At 49.6% G+C, this 22,090-nt stretch overlaps 1 protein-coding gene across 1 annotated transcript in view; it reads right to left on the bottom strand.

The window, feature by feature from the left end:
- ASTN2 (astrotactin 2) overlaps positions 1-22,090 on the bottom strand; it is a 373,499-nt gene that overhangs the window by 23,964 nt on the left and 327,445 nt on the right. Inside the window, 1 exon segment of the mRNA XM_054220714.1 lies at positions 10,617-10,758. Within this exon segment, the coding sequence (XP_054076689.1) occupies positions 10,617-10,758 (142 nt within the window).

The raw sequence follows: 22,090 nt of genomic DNA, 5'->3' as shown, positions 1-22,090 counted from the left end.
CACAAGAGGCAGAGAGGACAGAGAAGGTGGCACTGGTAGTCACTCAGATAAACACATCACAGCCATGGCAGTGCCGCGAAGTTTGGATTTATAGGATTATCCAGGGCAGCTTCACGTCCCCACCAGCCCCCTACATACCGCCTTCATGGGGATGAGGCCAGTTGGGCAGGCAAGACAGAGGGTTGGGATGAGACAGAGTCCTTGTTTCTCCCTTGGTCTACTTTACGGGCATAAAGTAGTGAGGGACGCATTGATGTGACTCTTGCGCATCATCCCAGACTTGCTCTGGGACAACTAAACTCACAATTAAGCAAGAAGATGCTGTTATTAAGACGGCAGCTTCCAATGGAGAATGGGCTGCACAAGGTGGGGACACACATCAATCCTTGCTCACGCAGGACGGATGCTCCTGCAAGAACGGAGATGCGACGTAGGGCCAAGGGTACAACTTGTGGCAGCTGTAATGGCTTGAAATCCTTTCCCTTACATCAGTGGTGACATGTCAAAGGGCACTGAAGAAGCATTTTGGTTCAGGATGCTGCTTCTGAGTGGTTCCCCCAGCAGCCTGGGGTTCCAGAGACACCCCAGCATCCCCTACCACATGGCACTGGTGTGTGTAGAGCCTCCGATGTGCAGGGTATCTACTGCCCCCACACCCTGTCACTGAAAGGCAGGAAGACTGAGATGCTGTGATGATGCAAACCAGACAGATAGAAAGAAAATATGAAAGTATCCCAGCCCGGCGGCAGGCCCTTCTGTTCAGGGTTGTGCGATGAGATTAAGAGCTGAGGCTACTTCCACAGCTGCAGGGAGGTGGGAGATGCTCAGAAGGAGGGAGAAAACAATGCCAGGAGCTGGCATGCTCCAGACGTAGCTCAGGTTGCTGCTGCCGTGTGCTGCCCTGCGGCTTCCCAAGCAGAAATCAAGAGGAGAAAAGATGGAGGAAAAGCAACAGACCTTCACTGAGGGGTATGACAGCCCCGAGCTGAGTCAGGGTAAGCACCCAAGCCCACCTCACTGACCTGCCTGGCCAGTGGCCCCAGGTGTTTGGGCAAACATCCACCAGCAACCCAGCACTTGAATTGGGGCTCCCTTTGCAGCCCTTCCTTCCACACCCGGCTCCGCAGCTCATCTAGTGAAGACAGGACCCTGCCCCACCACCCCCTCCATCCACCATCCCCTGTACAAAGCACAACCCTCAGACCCTACTTTTTTTAAAGAAAGATTTAAATTATGACATAAGCTTTGGCTCCGAGGGTTTTCAGTGAAAGCCAGGGTATTTTCTTTCCCCTTTTCATAACAGAAACCATATTGCTGTATAATCAAATTTATCTCGTTCCTGATGAGGGAAGTGAGTGTGTGTGTGAGGTGACCAGGAGCGATGAGGGCACGTGTGCTGGGAGCAATCACTCTGAAGGTTCTCAGGGCGAATATCCTTGGCAGTACGAGGTGGCATCAGATCGGGGAGACCAAGGAGAGACCAAGTGGGCCATAGCTCCCCCAGGGAGCACCACCCATGGCGAGTCCCACCTCACCATGTAGATGCCACCTCCACAACCAAGCAGTGATTTCTCGGCATTCTCTCCCATTCTATTACGCTGTTCTCCTCACTGTATAGGAAACCTAGCAAAGGGGGTAGCTCAGTTTTAACACGTCTGTTTTACAGGTGGGAAAAGTCAGGAAGAAGCATCTACTTTGAGGTTACTTGCTAACCTTGGGTGTCTCCATTTTACGCTGACCTACTCTGGTGCAAATTCAGCTGAAGCCAATGGGAGCTGTGGCGCTGCCAGCGAAGCCTTGAAGATGATGCTCCCAAAACGGGGCTGCCTGAATTCACTGTCTACTTTTGCAAACGTGGGTTCTGCAGCAGGGACTCGGCCACCTAAGCACTAACATAACTTGAGACGGGCAATGAGGACTGCGAACCTGTGAAGCCGAAGGATTTCTAAAGCCTCAGGACATTCAACTGAAAAAAGGTCCCAAAACTCCAGACCAGCCCACTTTTAAGCAAAATAATTAAGCAGCAGCAGTTGCAGCGGAGAAATTGCAGGCCATGCCCTACCACACTCCTGCTCTGTCGCCTGAACCCAAGGCCATTGAGGTCTACGGGAGTGACACTTTCCTTCCACACCACTGAAGACGGGACCAGCACTGGAAAGCCCAGATGCACTCAATATCCTCAAACCAGGAAAATACAAGCAAACTTCTTTTGCGGGAGGAAACAATGCCCAAACCCAAGGAATAAGTTAAAGGTCACTCGAGATCTACTGGAAAGCAGCTGAGTTCAGCAACCACCTGTGCAGGGGCTCCGTCACCGTGCAGCCCCCCGTCCCCGTGACAAACTCCCTGCAGCTGGGAAGCAGCCTTGTCCCGCGACCTTGAGGAGAAGAAGGGGTGGCAGAGCTGGAGGGGTTGCTGTATGCTGATAAAATCCCGCGTGGCACGACCAGGAGGTGGGTGCTTACAGATGTAACGCTCTACACAAGCCAAAGATTAAAAGAGTTTGGGTTGGTTTTTTTTAAATACATTGCAAAAAAAACAAAGGAAAATGAAGATAACAAAGCGCTCCCTGGGAGACAAGGCTGGTGTGAGACTCTCCGTGCTGTTGTTACAAGAAAAGGATGGCGTGGGACGCGCTGCGGGCGTCCTTTGGAAAAATGAAACAAAAAAAATGTTTAACTAAGTTTTGTGGACTTTCAGGCCACATGTGAGATATACGCACGTTGCTGGTCTGAGCTGGGACAGACCGTGTAGGTAACGGCATCCAAACTTTGCCTCTAGAGTGTGGAGGAAGAGATGGGCAGGTAGGATCAGTATATGACTTATCTTTTTATTCGGATTAGCATCACCTTTTGGAGCCAATACCTCCAGCTTTTGGGACCTGGGCTCCCATCCAGAGTCTGTCTGAGCTGATTTACTCCATGGGCTGTGGGTACAGCTCCAGCTCCAGACAAGACCCGTAGGTGCAGCAGTAGCTGAACACCTGGACAGCTTGACACGTCCTTCCTTGACACATCGGCATATTTATGGCTGCAGCTGAGCTGCTTTTGGCCACTCCTTAAGGCTAGAATTAGCCTATTAAAAACTTGAATTGTCTGCAAATATCAGATCGAGCTGCTACAGGGTGCAGGGAAGTAGTCAAAGGGGGAGGCAGAAACTTCCCATGCAAACATTGAAGCGTTGGCTCGCGATGCATGGACCCACGCATGGCAAATCCAACCATCACTTTGCAGAGACAAAGTCTGCCCGGGGTGTCCCTGCTCAATGCAGGGGGGTTGGACGAGATGACCTTTAGAGGTCCCCTCCAACCCAACACATTCCACGATTCTATGATTCTACAAGAGCCACAAAACAACGCACAGTGAAGGGACGATCGCCCTAACGGCGACCTGGGCAGGAAAACATCACCATCACCACACTACTGTAAGGCACCAGCTCCAGTCCTGCTGCAGCCCAGCCCTGCCAGCCCAGGGGTCTGATACCCCCTCGCTCTGCTCTTGGCTTGGCAGAGGAGGCGTAAAGCCACGGGGCTGCCAAGCCAACGCGGCCGCGCTGCCTCTGGCGTGGGCTGGCTCGCACGCAGCCTGCTTGGATCCTCCCCGCATCACGTTTGCCCCTAATTTAAACTCCAGCATCAGCATGGGCAGAGCTTGTTTTGGGCTGTGCGCACCCCAGCAAGACGGCAAGCAGGACCCGGAGCCGCAGCCGTGAGGTAACACTGCCTCTTTGTGTCAAAGCCCGGGCGCTGCCCCCCGCCAGGCCAGCGAGCATCGCTCCTGCTAAGTGCGGGATGGAGATGGGATGGAGAGGCGGCAGCAGGAGCTTCCTCTGCGCTCTGGCAACAGAGGGGAAACTCCAGCTGGCAAAGTGGCATCGCCCGCTGTCTCTAGTACTGCGCAAAAAAAAGTCATTTTGCTGCCAGATTGGCTTTGCTGGGAGAAAACACACCAACACACTGAGAAGAACAAGAGAGAGGGAAGAGTGTGAGACACCGAGCCAGCCAGCAGCATTTGCGAGGCCATGCCACAGCTTCCTCGACGCGACGTCTCAGGTACCTGGGTCCCAGACTGCATGAGGAAATCGGGAAGAGGAAATCCTATTTTTTGTGCAGGAGGCACTGCTTAATCCCCTGACCAAAAATGCAATTCTCTTAAGTGCTCTTCTGAAGTGGGGCTTACGTGAAGCGTGAGCAAGGGCGTCCCTCGACTCTGCTCAGCTCCAGCCCACTGAAGAGCTTCAGGCATGCCACATCGCCTCTCCCTGCCTCAGTTTCCCTAGCTAGGACATGGCCAACAAAAACAAAAATTATTTTCCCTTCTTCTGACCCATTTCTCCCCTACAAGATAAAAGAAACACCCACTCCAAGCAGTGAATTCCTTGTGTCCTGGAAGGGGAGAGGATCCAAACCCTACTGTAACAATCAAATCACCATAGCCCTCAGTTTTCCAGCCTTCATGAAAAAGGTGCTCTATGCCACGGAGAACTGATGAACAAAACAAATGACTCCAACACAGTAGCACAGTGAAGCTTTTGCTGGCTAGAGGCAAATCAAAGCCAGCAACACCTGTGCTGATATTTATATCGCGTCTCTTGTACTCGCTCTCCCATTAAGACTTGGATGGAGCTACGTTAGTGGCATTAGGTTTCTACGCACTCAGAAATAAGAATACTCTCCAAGTCAGTAACGGTAAAGGGGTGGTGACGGGGAAAAGGTGGAATTGCATAGGTCCATCTGTCTACCAACAGGCGAAGAGGCCAAACGTCTCCTCTCCACCCCAATACCATTTCCATTCATACACTCCCCCAGCTGCAATACCCTACACAACGACCTGTCCATGCCTCCTCCTCCTCCCCCACTGCCACCCTTCCTCCAGCCACCCGCAGAGGGGCAATGCCAATGGGTCTGGACCCAGGAAGGTTTGGGGTTCGGATGCTGGGAGTTTTTCAGAGAAAACCAAGAATGTTATTTCAATCCCAACATCCTGAGGCCGGGGTGGGGAGAAACTGGCTGCTCTGTTTCTCTTTGTGGCACAAGGTAGGAGCAGAAAAAGAGAATTTGGGGAGGATAACCTGTTTTTTCCAGTCAAAAGGATGGAGATGCTCATACGCTTGGCAGATACTAGGGAAGAAGGTTCCACTGAGGACAGTGGTACTTCCCGACTCCAGATCTGTCCCAGGTGGCTGAATACTGGTGTCAGGGACAGATCTGGATCTGGAATGAGGATTCAGACACAAACCCGACTTTTAGAAGGGTGATGGCAAATTATCAGGGCAGCAGCTCCTGGAGGCCCCGCTCTGACCCACCCAGGCCAGGCTGTACACAGAGATAGCTAGAGAGAGCTTAAAACCTGAGCTTATGAAGAGAACAGGCAAACAGATGAAGATGAAAGTGAGAAAAGCGATCTGCATACATTACTCAGTAGAGCAAATGGCAACGTTGGGAAGAGCCTCCAGCACCTTGACTGGCCATGAAGAGAGCATGAATTTCTTTTCCATGGCTTCCATATGTGTACTCTCCTGATGTTGGAACCTTCAAGAGCCCAACCTACCTCCACGCACAGGACTTCATTAATACCAGCAGAAGGAGAGACTATCTCCTCCTGCTGAGCCGCTGACCTCCCTGTACAGACCGTCTTTCATGGGGCCAATCCACCTCCACTGTAGGCATCCACATGTAGCCCAGATGGGCCCAGACAGCTTGGTGCTGGACTTACTTCAGCAAAATCACATCCAAGCCAGCATTTGGGCAGCCTGGTTCTGAAGCAACCCTAAACGGCTGAGGAAGGACGAGCCTGCACTTAGAGCACAGGCCTGGGATTTAGCAAACACTTGTTCAACTCCTGACTCGCCTTGTTTGAGCTTCCGCAAGCCAGGAATGCCTGAGAAGAAATTACAGCCGTACACTGCTCGACTTCAGAAGAGGTGGATTCAATGAAGCAGCACAGCTCCTGTGCACACACGGGACGCAGCCAAGGGCTGTAACAGATGTGTTTTAACCCATGCCACTGAGCTATTTGGGATCTGTCTCCGATTGCTCCAGTGCTCATTCACGTGTCTTCCTGACGGAAGACCAACAATAACAATTAGTATCATATAAGGAGCAGGGAACTGCTGCCAACATTAGCACGCTCTTGAGCACCAAGGGTTTCCATTCCACTTTTTATCCCAGCTATGCAGAAGGCAGAGGTCAGTCAACATTAATCAGCCTTGTTCTGGGCCAGCTCCTTCAGTGCATTCAGCATGTTGAACTGCAATCGCTGTCTCTCCGTGCTACGATGGGTTCCCCCTACTCAATGCCTTTGCCTCTTTCCTTAAGCTCGCCAAAATAAAGTATATTCACTGTTAGACAGCATATGATGATGGAGGCTAAGCCTGGACATGCTGGCTATGGTCTCCAGAACCTACAGGGGGTGACACTGGCCAGGCAGGTCTTGGTGGGTCTTGGCTGCAGATGGGAGCCTTTTCATGCTGAGATCTAACTGAATCCCCTTCCGTCCCATGGCAGTGCCTGATCTTCATCCCCTAGGAAGGTGTTTCCACCTTTCCAACACTCCTGAAACATGCTCTCCCAAAGCCGTTGGGCTGGTTGAGGATCACCCTGGGGAAACCCTATCTGAGCCAGCAAAGGGAATGTAAATTCGAGGCTCCTTCTCAGCACATGAACACACTCCAAGGAAAGGCTCTGGAAGGGATCCTGATGACTTCCATATTATTTCCAGTAAATTTAGTGCTGATTCTTGGCACAAACACCGGAAATGAATAGGCTAGGTCAGGAATGTAAATAAAGTGAAACATTGGGATTTAATCTAATCTATAATTATAGTATCTGTGGTGCAGGGAAGAAGTTGGTGTGTTCGCACTGCAGCTCCATTGAGGAGCTGGAGGGGGTTTTCATTTCCCTTTCCAAAATATCCCTTTTTGGCTGAGGGATACTTGGTGTCTCCCCAAGTATCCGAAATGAACGTGCTGGGCTGGCAAAGCTGCTTTCCAACAGCAGATCAGGTACAGCTCAGCGAAGAGGCATCCCCAGGCACTTGGGAAACAACGGGGTGAGAAGTGGAGATGGATGAGCTAGAAAGATGGATGAGCTGGGCCGAAGGCTCAGGGAGGTGATGGGATGCCCAGGGGAAGCTCCTGTCTCCATAGTGAAGAGATCGCTTGGGTTTGTAGGGTGCTGAGCTATATAAGGGCCATGAGCAACATAAGCTCAGCCCTCCGGGCTGAGTTTGACCTCTGAGACAAGCCAGAGCTCTTTCTTTTGACTGGTGTTTGGTGCTTGGTGCATCACCAGTTGCCTGTCACAGCATGGTGCTCCCAAGCTCCCAAACCATCAGTCTGATTGGCATTAACCACTGTCTGGACTGGCTGGTCCACACAAGACGAGCGCTTAGAAGACACATAGACATCTCTCCCTCTGCCTTCCTCACCCCGTCCTCTTCCAGACCCACCCAGGAGGAAGCTTGACGGACTGCTCTGGTCCAGCTGACCTCAGGGGAGAACAATCCCCTCTCCTGCGATGCATTTTGCAAGAATTATAAGATTTTTTTTTTTAAGAGCTTAAACCAAACTTGACAGTCTTCAAGGGCCATCCTCTGTGTCCCTGTGTGCGTGCACACAAGCACATTCACATGACGGCATGGATCCCCCCGCACAGACATGCATGTCTGAGACCAGCAGGAGTGTCCATGCATGTACACAGGTGTATGGAGCACATACATCTTTGTTGATGTGATCTACTTTCCCCCTGAAAACCCTCTGTGCAGGAACCAATGTACTACAGGCAGGGGAAAGAAAAGGGCTGACAGGCAACATATTTTCTTGAGACTGAAATTGCAAAGGACAAAGAAATTAGTTCTCCTTTTGTTAGTTTATGTTTTGAAATTACAGAAGTCTCAAAAGCAGAGGAATCAATCAGACTTTGTTTATTTGTTTGCTTGTAGAGCATTTTTTTTGGTTTTGTTTTTCATACTCAAGCCCAGCTTTGATCTCAGGCTGGTAATACTCCAAACGAGTGGCCGACAGCAGAGTGTAATTGCCGTAGGTACTACAGAAGAAAAGCGACAGGATGTCCGACACATTTACAGAGCAGAAGAGACTTCCACGGTCTCACAGTCCCCTCTCTCGGTTTATACGATACCCTTAAGACTACTGAGCAAGCAAAAACATTTGCTTTTGAAGAGCTCTGATGCTGCAGACTCTGTGTGCTCACCGAACAGAAAAGCACAGGTCCCTGCTGAATTGCTATAATCAGGACTATACCCAGGCCAGAGCCTTCCAGGATAGCTATTTTCCCACAGAAACAAATGAAACAAGCAGAAGAAATTCAATTTAAGAAACGATCCCGTGCCAGTGTGTTTCTGTTGTTGCATCTGCGCAGGCTCAGAACAGAGCGTTAGCCTCACATTTCACCGTTCTGGCTTTCTTCATGCTGTGTTGCAACTGTATGGACATCTGACCAGAGGAATATTTCACGTGTGTGCCCTACGTGTCTGAGAACGCACAGAGGCTGAGTAAACGCGTGCTGGTTGGGTCCCAGGTTGGAGCAAGCGTGTGTGTGCGGTGGATACGCGTGTATCCACGGCAGTGCCTGCAAACACGTTGAGCATCCATCCCCGCAGGTGTGCTGGGGCAGGCAGCAGCAGATGCCAAGGAGGGCATGCTGTAGTGTGTGTCTGCGCAGGTTTTTTGGATGCTCAGGAGTATGGGTCCATGCCCCACAGGTGCCAAGACAATCATGTGTCCATACACGTGCGCTGAAGTGCGCACAGCCCTGGGAATGGCATGCCAAGCCCTGCTAAGCATTAGTGGCAGGACAGAGCCAAAACTGTGCGTCAGCCCAGGGCCTGTCCCCACAGAAGGACAAGGTCCAAAGCTCCTCCATGCCAGGGGACTGATGCCTGTTGGCTGCCTGCAGCCATGGCTCCCCACAAAAATCTACTGTCCCTCACCCAGGGGCACCCACAGAGAGCAGGAGGTGCCCACGGCCACCCCCAGGACATGGGGCATCATCCACCTCTGCTCGCCCCCTCCATGGCAATGTGCCTCACCACCATGAAGCAGAAGCCTGGCTTTGACCAAAGGGATGACAAAACCCTGGACAAAGCCTTACGCCTTCCACCCAAGGCTCTCCCAGCCCTTTGCAGACATCAGGAATTAGATCACAGAACCCCTAAAGCAACGGGTGAGTGCAATTATCCCTGCCCGGCAGATGGGGAAGATGATTTGGCAGCTCAAGACTGCCCAAGAGCCAGACCTTCTGGCTCCCAGCTCCGTGTGTTCACCTCGGCAGCAGCCTCCCCATCAAACCCAGCAGCTCTTCCCTCTCCCGGTGCCCCTGGCAGCCCTAAGCCCAATGGCTGAGAGCTCACAACCGGCCAGTTTTATGGGCGGCGGGTTATTAGCAAACCCTGCGGTTGCTCCAGCCTCTCTCCCTGGCACCTTGTCAGAGCAGCCCAGTTCTCAGAGATATTAATAATTATATTAATGTGTTCTATATACTTAACAGGAAAACATTTAAAATTATTAAATGGCAAGAGGTATCACTTGGAACCCGCTCCTGGACACAGCCCTGCTCAAGAGATGCGCTATAAAGGCTTCTCCTTCTTCGGAGGCTGTCGACATACTTAACTGGGGGGGTGGAGGGGGAGGCAAAGGGAAAGTATTAATCAAGATCCTTAAAAGTTCTCGCTGACAGACCATTTGCCAGCTCTTGCTTTAAATGTTTTTGTGGTCCCATAAAAAGTTTCATTACTCACTACAAAATGTGTTTTAATTATTACAGTCACTCTGACATTAAGCCCTGGGTGTTTCTCTCTTGCTTACTCTGTCTCTCCTCCGCCTCCTTGCCTTTTTCTTCTCTTTTTTTCTCTCTTGCTCTCCTGACTCCTGCTATCCCCCCGCAAGACAGAGGATGCCCTGGCTCACAAGCCAGGTTGAAAAGCTCAGACATCCTCCAAAGGATAGTGGGGTTGAAAAGCCCAGATTGTCTCCAAACGATACTAAAGAGGAAGTTTCTATTCAGATCCTGAAATTATCCCTTTGCTTTGGACACTAATCACTCCACAGGACTCAAACAGAAAATCCAATCCCATGTGCTCAAGAGGTATCTCATAAAAGTCAAGTAAGTGAACAAGAAGACCACCACAGGCATGGCCAGCCATCCCTGCAGAAGAGACTGGGTGGTGGGCAGATGGATTTGGTGTCTGACCTGCTATGTGCGTCCTACTAATATAAACAGCAACCTACGTAACCAACACCTATCACACTTTTGACATCTGGCTATTTTGGTCCAAAAGGCGTTGGGCAACTTGCTTCAATCTGACCACCTTAGCTCAGTTCACCCATGAGAGACAACCCTATCCTACCAGGCATGGGCCTGGAAGCCCAGCATACTGAAAACGCCAGTTATTCCCACAGGCTCCCAGTGCCTCCTGTGCCATACCAGCAGACGCTGGTTTTCCATTTCACCAGCTGAGTCTAACGCTCAAAGCAACAGAAAGAGTCTCATCATCTGTCCGGTGTCTGGTGGAACATGGTACTAACCGAATATAACCATTAAATAATAGCATTGGAGATCCCCCCTTGCCCCCAGCACCTCCCCGCACATCTCTCCTTACTTGTACAGACCATCTGGTTCCAGGCACTTGAAAATGACTGAATAGAGGCTGGTTTCAGGGACATCTCCATGGCTCCTACCCGCTGCCACGCAGGATGTTGCAAGGCCAGAAAGCAAATCATCTGCAAAGCTCAAGGATTCTCCTGGAGAGCAAAGAGACAAGCAAGACCGAAACATCAACACAGGCACAAAATTATTGCTGACCATTTAAGAAAACACTGTAGAAACAGCTCTACACAGGACAGGCAATCAACAAACTCTAGCTGGAATGGCCCTGAGTCTCTATCAAGAATATCACTATGGAGAAAGCAAAAAGTAGAAAACACACCTGGGCCATCAGCTGAAACAGGGCCCCGCTGCAGAAACCAGGGCCAGGGCTAAGCCGTCACTCGGACAGTGGAAGGGTGCACTCACAGGGCCTACAGGAACGTGCGGACACACTGCAAACACCGCATGTGGGACCACGACCCAAGGATGGGCCCCAGGTCCCCAGAAGAGCTGGAAGCCTGGCTAAATAGGGCTCTCCTGCCCTAATTGCAATTCAATTCTTATAGGGGACACGGCCTTTTTCAACAATCACCTGCCACAGTGAAATGTGTTTCTGCTGTGTTAGCTTATCAGGAAAGGAGACATGTTTAGAACTTGGATGGAATTGCTCTCAGTGTGCTGTTTTATTTTTTTCTTGTGTGTGTGGTTTTTTATTTTATTCAATGAAAATGGGTAGCTTTGCATTCCCTTTCATGTGCACTCTGCTGGCTCCTGGAGCTCTCACTGGAGCTCCTTCAGCTGTCCTGCAGAACACTTGCCCTCGAAGCCTTCGAAGCAAAAAAAACAACTAATTAAAAATGCTGAAAAACTTTTTTTTTTTTTTGTCTTCTGCTTCATAAAGCTTATTAAACGCTTAGATCATGACCCAGCTGAAACTGAAAACGGTCCATTTATTAAGCTTTTTGGGCCTGATTATCCACCACCGTGCAACCTGTCTCCTTGCGGTGGGCAGGCTGTCCATCAGTTAGAGCTCACTGCACTCAATTCCCATTTTACATCAGTGTAGCTGAAAGCCCAAGGTAATAAGCAGTAAAAAAAAACCAGAGCAGCTGCCCTGGTTGTGCCCCCGTTCCCACTGGTGGGAATCGGAGAAAGGGCTGCTGCCGCGGATGGAGCTATGCTGGTATAAGCAAACCTGGACCCAGATTGCTGTGCCGGGTACCTTGTGCGCGTGTAAATGTCACAACACCGCAGCAGAAGGAGGAGGAGAATTCCCTTCTCAGCACTTTTCTATATTTTTCTAAAAGCAAAAGTGACTGAGGACTACTGAAATGAAGCACAGGTCTAGGTTCTTGGTACAGACCGTAAGAAATAACTCAGTGGTGTCACCGGCCCAGAACGTCTCGCTGTGCTGCTGGATTACCCAGGTAGAATTAAAAATCCCCTCCTCCCCAGCCCCCCCAAACCGCACTTGCGTCTTGTCTCAAAACACACAACTCAGTAACAAATGTCCCCCTTGGCTACAGAAAAGAGCAGCAATAAATTCTTTTCCTCCCTAAAGGAATCCAAGCCTTAATTATTCATTTTAATGCTCCCAGCACGACTTGTTCTTTCCAAACTTTTTCCAGGCAGCTCTGTCACCGGTCCCTGTAGTTGAATCCAGTCCCCAGCCCTGGGTCCGTACCAAACCCCAAGTCAACTCCAGGGACAGGTTGGGCTGGCAGCGGTAAAATCCCTGCTTGGAAGTCACGAGCGCTGAATGGCCTTGAGCAAGCCCCTTAGCTCCGGGTTTATGGTTTAAACAAACAAACAAAACCCTATTGCTCATTTCCAACTTTCATGTCCGTCCCGTTCCATACAACATCGGGCCGGATTGGGGAACTCCCTGTCACCAGAAGTCATTGAGAACAGACCCTGCCGTGACTTACAAACCCAATGAATCACAAACACATAAGGAAGAAGCAGGACCAGACTGTGCTGCTGAACTAGAGCAAGAGCTTTTAAGCCTCTTCGGATCCCAAGCAACCAGCTTCTGAGCAGGAGGAAACTTCATGGGGGAAAAGATCGTCCCATGGGTGCCTGCTGTGGGATCTCACACCTTCCTCCAGAGCACTCGGGGCTGACGGGCAGCCGATGAGGGGTAGGAAAGAAAACAGTCAGTAAGAAAGACTGTAATGAGCAACGGTGCGAGACCAAGGGGAGATGTGGACTGGGAACGCATGGACACAGGGAGCATCACCCAGGACATCTCTGCCAGGGAGCTCAAGAGATGGGACAGGAGAGAAAAACACAGGGCTGAGACAGAGAGTGCAGAGGGTGGAACTGGACTTGGAGGAGGCTGGAAATGGGATGGAAAACGTCATGTGCACCCACTGCATTAAAGCATGTATTAAAATTGCACAGATATAGCTCCTTAAGGCATCCACTAACTTCTGAATGCTCGTCTTTCACGGTCTCTCTGGGTAGCTTTGAGGGCAGAGGAGCGGGCTGGCAGTGAGCAATGCCCCGAAACACAGCAGCAGCCGCATCACACAACGGCCTGGTTTGCCACGGAGCCCCATCAGACCTGCCGGGGCTGTGCAGTGCATTGCTGTCCTCCTGCACGGAAGGAAATGAAGGTCTCAGGGTCTGCCAACGCGGTGTCACCTTGGGTTAAGCCCAAACCCCGGCGATAAAATCCCTACAGCAAGAGGCTGTGCTTTGTGTTCAATCCCGAGCCTCTGGGGAACTTTCCCCTCTCGTGGGCTCTGCTACAATCAAACAAAAACAAAGAGGTTGTTATGAAAACAGCAAAAGAGATGCTAGCGGAGGTGCTGAAACCTCAGCCCCAAGGCTGGGAGTCTGTCTGCACCTCTGTAAGCAGCAGCGAGATTGCTGGTGGTGCCCATCGGCACGGACCACGGAGCAAATACGGGGCCGGGCAAGGGACACCCCAGGGACTAACCGACTGCCCAGAGCTGTCGATCCGCAGCGAAGGTGGGGAGCTGCTCTCTCATGCTCTCCCCGGGGTGAAGCAGAGCACACGGCAACTTCGCTTGTTCATCTCGTACAAGAGAAGTCTCTCTTTGTTCAGCCCGCAATGCTCTGAGAGCAGCTGAAATGAAATTTCCTAAGCCTTCCCTAGGATCAGAAGCCAAGTTATTCCCTAGATTTAGACTGGGACCATCACTAGACCATGCAATGAAGGAAGCAGATGCATTTCCTGGCATTGCAAAAGGATGATGGACCATTAATGTTACCCTACAAAGTAAAAGTGGTCTTGGGATGCTTGGGGCTTTGAGCAACCTGGTCTAGTGGGAGGTGTCCCTGCCCAGGGCAGGGGCTTGGAACTAGATCTTTAAGGTCCCTTCCAACCCAAACCATTCCATGATTCTATGCTGTAGCAAGGGAGGAACACTGACCTAGATGCACAAGGCAATGGTGAGAGCCCAGCGCATAGGATTGCTCATCTCTGCTTGTGAACAAGGCCCAGGGAAAGCAGCAGAAAAGGCTTCACAGGGAAATAACAAACAGCACAAGTTTACCTTACAGGCAGAGACATAAAAAGGCCAAGAAGAAATACACGACTCTGTGAATACATCAACAGGGCAGGCACTCAGATGGAAAATAAATATTTAGGCTAATGGGCAGTAATGGCAAGAGAAAGTAAATTGGATATGAATAAACGGTCTACTCCCGAGAAGGGCAAATAATCTAACTATCTTTTAAGAAGGAGTTTGATCACTTTATAAAAGGGATTATATGGATAAGTAGCTTGTGATGGAAAGCAAAGGGGCTTTTCTTTCCCGTCTGGACTTGTGTTCTCTCACAGCCCGCCAGCAAATATAAAGAAGGATTTCATCCTCCCAAAGCAGCCCTGAAGCACAAACCTTCTAGATTGCTGTAGTATCTTTGCTCGCGTTATTAAATTTCAGAAAGAATCCAAAGGTTCTCTGCAGAGTAAATGATAGCTAAGTAGATCATCTCTGTGGAGTAGGAGATATTTTATTGACCAGACAGCCATCTGTGTCCTTCATTAATAGTAATAAATAATTGATGTCACGCTAAATAAAGCAATAAGCTGTTACAGATATCAAGGACAAATGACCAGCTCCTGTGAGGATGCCTCACCTGTGTTCACTTCTCAGCAGCAAAAAATCCAGCCCAGAGCTCAACATCACTAGGGTAAGCGCTGTGCACAGGGCAGAAGATGGTACCTGCTGCACAGCGATTACAGGTAATGGAGCAATTGTGCTCAGCAAAGGGACGCTGATACTCCCAACTGCACACCACATCCCCGCAAAACTCTCTTCCCCCTCATTTCCACGCCACTGCCTTGCCAGGACTGGTCTGCCCCAAACCATCCAGGTCCCCAGGCAGCTTTTGAAACTCAATCTCTGTTCTACTAATGACTGCTGGGAAGATGCATCTCCCTCCCGCTGGCATTTTCCTTCTCTCTCCAGTACAGCCCCTCGCTACTGCCTCATCCTCTTCCGCAGACATGGCTGCGGAGTTTGGTTTTGTAAACATGCATCTTATACTGATTCTGGTGTTGGGGTGAGTCAGAGCTCTCCCTACAACAGAGGAAAAGAACAGCACACTTGGAGCTTGCAGGGGGGTTAGCCCCATTTCGTGAAGCTTTGCAAACTTCTCCTGGTCACAGCAGGTCTGGCCACAGCAAGGCATGTAGGTCAACCTACCAGGGATGGCTCTGGGATGGCCACCTGGGAACCCAACTTGATGTCTGGTCTGGAGGAGGAGGAGGACACCCTGGCCTCAGCTGCTTGTCTGCAAGGCTGAGCTGGCACTCTGCTCTCCAGCGAGCACATCTCTAATGTCACCAGGCTCAGATGGGCAGGAATGGGGAACGAGGAACAAAAATGGATGGAAGCAGGCTCAGACCGCTTGCTCACAGCATCCAACAGCCTCAGTCTGCCTCAGCCCTTCCACCGCGACCCATGCCAGCGCCCAGCAGTTGTGGACGGCAGGCAGGATGAATCACCAATCAACCATCCCACCAAAGACAACAAGAGTTACGGCACTGAGCTCAACCAGACTAAACAAGAGAGCAGGGCCAGGAGCCTCCAGGAGGTTAGAGGAGCAAAGGAAGCTCTGGGACCCTCACAGGCCTGCCCACACCTTCAGCCCGTGTCCCTCTGTTGAGAGCAGCACAGACAAAACCAGGTGTTGCAACCCGAAGTGGAAGTGAAGACGAGAGGAGACCTCCCGGCCGTGATTTGCCTTCGAGATTCCTAGAAAGAACATGAAGGGGAAAGTAGGACGGCACCAATGTCTCTGTCCTGACAGCTTCTTTACTAGACTGGATGAAACCAACCCTGCAATGTTACCAGCCACTTTCTTCTGATTGTGGTTTTCTCTCTCCGTCTTTCTCCCTTTTGCTTTTTTTCAACCTGTTTTCAATTTACTCTTGTGGCATCTCTGACTGTGACCTCATTCTGGTACTTAAGGGGGGGGGGCGGGCGGGGGGAAGAGAGAGACTGTCCTTTAAAAAAGAAATGAAAGAAATCATATTTTATTTAGCTTGGTTGGTTTTGAAGCTTTAGCAGAAGAAAGATTAACCTTTTCTGCCTAACTTAATGAAAACAAGGAGAAAGCCTGTATGGATAAATAAATATCTGTGTGGGTATGGAGCAGGCACGATCGTGTTACAGCCCCGGTGGAGCTGTAATGGGGAACAGGCGCGTTCCTGCGCAGCGGCTCCCAATTCCCGATCCATTTTCAAGGAAAGAAAAACAGAGTAGAATGTCAGAGGCCCAAGTGGGCATAAACGAGGGAGCCTGGGGAAGGCAGATGGGGCCCAGCGAGGACCTCCGTCCCCGGCAATGACCTCCGGAGTAATGCCAATGAAGCAGATGGAAAAAGAGACCTTACTCCACTTTGCTTTTGCCAGGCTTTAGTTCCTGAACCGAGGAAACAAATGGCATGCTCAAGCCCTCCAAGTTTGTCACCTTTTGGGGGTCCTCGTCCCACTCTCTTCTTCCTCCAGGGCTCTGCGGAGGAGGAGGGGAGGTTCAGAGGAGGTCTGCGAGCAGAAGGCTTGGACCGGGTTTTTGGATGGGTAGATGGGGAGCACAGGCTTGCAGGGTGGTTCTTCCACAAGGAGGTTGTACCTGGGTTTAACGTGCTTCGGATCTGGCGCTTGGTGGGGGAAGGCAGCAAAAGGTGGTTTGTCTTGAAGATGATGGGCTGATTTAAATTAGCGTAACATAACTTGAGGCGATGGAGCTGTTCCGATTTACATCAGCAGATGGTCTGTCTCGCTGATCCTGGTGGAAGGATGTCAAAACCTCCTTCCCTACACGGCTTGCCAGATTAGAAAAGAAATAAAAAGGCCTAGTTATAACTAAAAAATCTTCTGCCCACATTCTGGGAGCATCCATGCATGCCAGCCTCCCGTGTCAGATAGGAGCCTAAACCCCCACACCCTGCAGCCTCTGAAATAATGTCTTTGTTGTGACTTTTCTCGAAGACACATCCACCAGGAATCCTCCTGGCTGGGCAGAGGTTGTCTAGGCTGAAACAGAAAAGCCAGTGATTCTGCTGTGCAAATTCAGGCACAGTTTGTGCCTCCCTTGCCAATTTGCAGAGAGGTGCAAATTGCAGTACTTCTCTGAATGACTTTGCCTCGCCTAAGTTATGAATTTTGGGGGAACTTGCTTCATTATATCTGTATGCTACTAAACACGGTAATAATGACGAAGGGCTCTTCTTCCTCTGGGCTTCCCAGTTCCTCTGCTGATGGAAGACTGCATTTGTAGATGGCTAAATTTAAGGAGCAATGCTTTAGTTGAGCTAAGAGCAAAAGTTGCATTCCAGTGCCACAAAAGTCCCTCAAATGGCTTTGTGCTCTCCAGCGCTAGAACTACGGAGTCACCAGGTGGAACTGAAAGATGGGCTGTCTTGTACTGTTCTTATCAAGACCAGCCAGTAAACCCGAAGGAAATGGTCTTAATTTGGATGAGCTGCAATGTTCCAAAAACATGATGCACAAGGCTAATCATGAGTGTATTCTTCTTTTAAGGTCATCAATAGGACTCACCGCTCCTTCACCTGAGCTCTCCACAGACTGCTTATCACAGTTCTTTCACACTCAATATCTAAGACCTCAGAAAAACTGCTTCAACTCATGTAAAAACGCATCACCTCCTCCATGTCCCCCAAGGCAGTAGGCTGCTGGAGGAGAGTGAGAATTAATGCACTTCATTCTGTGCTGTGAGCCCTCCAGTATTTCTCAGGGTTCAGTGGGTTGCTGCGGGTCAACCGCAGCCCGACACAAGCTGACTCTGCTGTGCTTGGAGCCATCCAGGCATGAACCAGTTCCAATCTCAAAGCCGCATACTCACATTAGCATGGCGGAGAGTCCAAGTGAATTCATCTATTCCCTTGGAGTTTGTTTTGGGGTCTGCAGCATGTTAAACTAGTTACTTGACTTCAAGGCAAAGTGGGAACCCATTTGTGCCGGGAGTTGTGCAGACACAAAGCAAAGGCATGACCTTTGTCCTCAGATACTTCTTGTCTGGCAGAAGATTTTGTCCATCACCACAGATCTAGTTCTCACTCTCATCACCACAGATCTAGTTCCCACCCTCATTCTTGCTTTCCTTTCATTTTTAGCTTCTTTTTAATTAGAGGTTTCTAAACAATGGACTAGTGGTCCAGACCACTTGGTGGTCCCCAAGGCCCGTAGTCAGCAGTTTGTAGCAGATCCAGGGACTGCACGGAGCCTTATGTTCATCAGGAATCCCACCAGCACTGCTACAGCCCCAGAGACGCTCTTCTACAGCATGAACGGATATGTCAGATACTTCAGAGATGGCAACAAAACCGGCATTATAACCTCTTTCTTCCTAAAAATGCACAAAGCTATGCACTCTTGCGGTTCCTACTGGAATGAGCTACTGTCTGAAAATTACTCCCAGATTTTGGATGCAAAGATGGCACCAAGGAGCTGGGCTCCACCAGTCCAGAGCACTGGGAGGTTCCACCTTCTGCTGGGATTAAGATGACTAAACTTGAAAGGGAGCATCTTTCGCCGAGAGACATGTCAAGAGGACAAATCCTGGGATCCTGACAACGGTGAGGTCAATGACGAGGTGATTCTGGCCAGTCCAAGGGGGCCCTGCTGATGTACCTACAACGCGTCTGACACGCAAACTTGCCTAGTACGCAAACTTGCCTAGTACGCAAACTTCCTAACCTGCCTAGTACAGGCTGGTCTATGAAGAAAGCAGGGGAGATCTGCCAAACAGCAGGGTCAGGTCCTTCATTTCCAGCTCTACTGAGTCTCCTACCTTTATTTTCAGCTCTTTATGACCAAACACTCCAGTAGTTTAATGCCCCACAGAACCCCACTGGCTGACTTGCACCCACTGGAGATCAAGCCTTACACACATACGCAAACACCAGACTAGCAGGAGGGGGAAAGAACATTTCCTAGAAAGAGACTCAGTGCGCAATTAATCACTAAAACCACCATTATCTTGGGTGATTTGTCAAATCAGATTACTTTAAACCTATGCTGAAAAGCTATCAGCTGATCTGTGCTTCACTTCTCCTTCCAATTATTGGGAAAGTGGAATTTTTGGACTTCTCAGGTCAGCTAATTTCTTCTATATTGCCACTGTTACCTAACCCTGCTCCCAGTCCCTTCTTGCACTGGCTTTCTAGCGCTGGCTCAGTGCTAGGCAGTGAACCAAACCACTGCCTGTAGTTGCAACCAACTTAGAGGAACCATTCTTTTGTCCCATTTATCCTAAATAGAGGCAATATGTGTAGATTCTGACACTCACAGAGAATTAGTGATAAGACTTTGGACCCGTATATTCCAAAGGGCTCAGCATGCACAACTGCAGACAGATCTGCAGCCCGTTAGCCAACGAACACTTGGAAAAACTGGTCCTGGTGGAGGGACCCGCATGGAAGCAGACCTCTTATTTGGCCCTAATATGCATTTTTGGACATTTGAGAATGTGGGGGCAGATCCTCAGTTCATAAAATCTCCTGTAGCTCCCTTGAAGTCAATGGAACAATAACAATTTACACTAGCTGAGTTTCTGCATCCTGGCTGTGAGCTATTTGGAACTACTACACCATAATGATTATTACAGATATTTCAGATCACTTGTCTAAGATGGATAGGAGAATACCACTGCACAAGAAAATAGAGAGTTGGTTTGCTATGATTTCCAAAGAATTATTGACCCATATCTTGCAAACATTTACACATGTTTAACTTTATTCATGTGAGTTGTTCCATTACACTCATGTGCCAGATAAACTAATGTACATGCTTGCAGGACCAAGGTTAAAACTTGTGCAAACACAGCAAGCTCTAAATGTTTTTGTAGATATGTTCAGTTACCTCAGATTCATTCTAGAAAGCATGTCATTGACTGTGCCTCTCTTCTTAACTCTCCATTTACCCAAGCAGGTATCACAAGAGAAGCCAAAGGACAAAACTGAGAAAAGAAGCAATTACCTGACCAAACTCAGAAGCTAGAAAACACCCACTCGGTCAGGATTAATGTGCGCAAGAGTTGGCATCAGTTCTTGAACAAGGAATTACCTGGAATTACTAGAATATATCCACAACAGCTTTCTTCACACACCTAATGAATCACCCACTCATTGATTTCTCCATAATGAAGCTAACATTTTTCTTCACAGTTTTAATTCATTAGAAGACACAAGTCAGTGAAGAGGAGAAAGAGAGCTGGGAATCTCTTGGCCATGAGAAGTCTACTTCACTATCCACCATCATATCAAGCAGTCACTCCGTCCTTTCCACTAAGACTAAAAGGTGAGACAGGATCTCCCGCCCCACTGCACAGCCCCACTGCTCACAAGGACAGAATACCATCTCTCATTTCTTAAATTGAGCTGATTTTGTTTCCTTGAGGACAAAACACATGCCAACAAGGCTCCTGACACCCAGAGACTTCAATCCACTTCACAAAGGTCCGACAATGTGGCAGCATTTACATCCCTCAGCCAAGACATGAGCTCCGTTACGATACACACCTGCGCCACAGAAGGCTGCGGCATCGCGACAGGCGGCAGGCAAAGGAGCAGGGACGCAAAGAAAGGAAATTACTTTTTCAAGACAGCAGGCAAAAGGAAAATTTGAGGCTATAACCCAGAGCCCTAGTCCAGATCTCTGACCACTAAGAGCTGGCTTTCATCTCTGAAAGACTATTAACTCTTTTCTACAAGGGAGCAAACTCCAGGCACTGAGGATACCTGCCATAAGCACACAGCAGGACACTGGCACAGAAGGAATGCCTTCTGCTCTGAATTTTAAGTCCCGTTTCCCAGAAATCAAGACAAATCAATCCTGGCATCGACAGGAAAGGGGAGCTGTTAGTAGCCAGGGCAGCTCAGATGGACGATGTCCCCTGGGAACCCATCTCACCAAAGGCCCTCTATGGTGGGAACAGTTGTTTGACTCCTGGATGTCCTTGGCAGAGCAAGGTCTCTGGGCATGCTTCCCATCCCCAGGATCACCGATCACTCTGGGATGGTTAGCTGGAGACACGTCATCACCAGCAACTGTGCAGCGTCTTACCACTCAGACGACAAAAGACAGATTCCCAGAATGAGGAGAGCAGGATTAAGCCAAGTGGTAAATGGATTCCAGGGCTGTTCCAGGATTTGTGCTCACGAGGGAAGCCAGTGCCAGGTAGCCAACCCGAAGCTCATACGAGAAGGTTATCACTTCCCTCCTTTCTTCAAATCCGTAAATAGCACCCAAACATCGCTTGGGCCATGTTAGAGAGATAAGGTGAGTCTGTCCCATCCCTTGCAAAGGCTGAAATAGAAGCCCTGCTACTCCCTACCCTATGCATCAAGCGTAGGATGTTGACATTTAGCAGTAGGTAAAATTACCCAAACAATGAACCCTCTCAGGTCTCTATTCTCCCCTCCCTTCCCCTGGTCCCCTGGAAAATGTTCATAAAGTGAAGTGGAAAAAAAAAAAAAAGCCAAACCCACCCAAATCCCAACAACCCAAATCCAGCCTTCCTAAGGCTGTGGAAATAACACGTAGAGAAGAGTGAGTCAGGCTCTGCTGAGTGCGCACGGGTCACCAGTCCTGAAGGCAGAGATGATTCACCAAGGCAGCAAGAACTAGAAGGTGGAAGAGACTGAAAAGAGGGTGCAGAAAGAAAGTTGTTATCAAAGAAGGGGAGGAAATAAGAAATGAAATTGTTCCAGGTTGCACGCACCTTGCTCTTTATCGAACACAACTCAACCGGAACTGACCCAGGATGACTCGCTCAATAGCGGTGAGATTATTCCTTTGGTGCTTTGTCCAGCCTTTCTTTACGAGAAGGAGGGCAAACAGGCTGTAAGACCTCCATCCATCCCCATCCCCTGCTCCTCCCTTTCTTCTTCTCCTGACCGAGATGCTCAGTGGAGCCTCACCTCCCTGCCATCTCTGCTTCCACTGCTCCTTTCCTGCACCCATTCCCTTTAAATTTGGCAGCGTTA

The sequence above is a fragment of the Rissa tridactyla genome, chromosome 14, assembly GCF_028500815.1.
Source record: "Rissa tridactyla isolate bRisTri1 chromosome 14, bRisTri1.patW.cur.20221130, whole genome shotgun sequence".
In the NCBI taxonomy this organism is placed as follows: domain Eukaryota; kingdom Metazoa; phylum Chordata; class Aves; order Charadriiformes; family Laridae; genus Rissa; species Rissa tridactyla.
The sequence above is the reverse complement of the archived record's forward strand: the minus strand, read 5'-3'. Positions and strand labels throughout refer to the sequence as shown.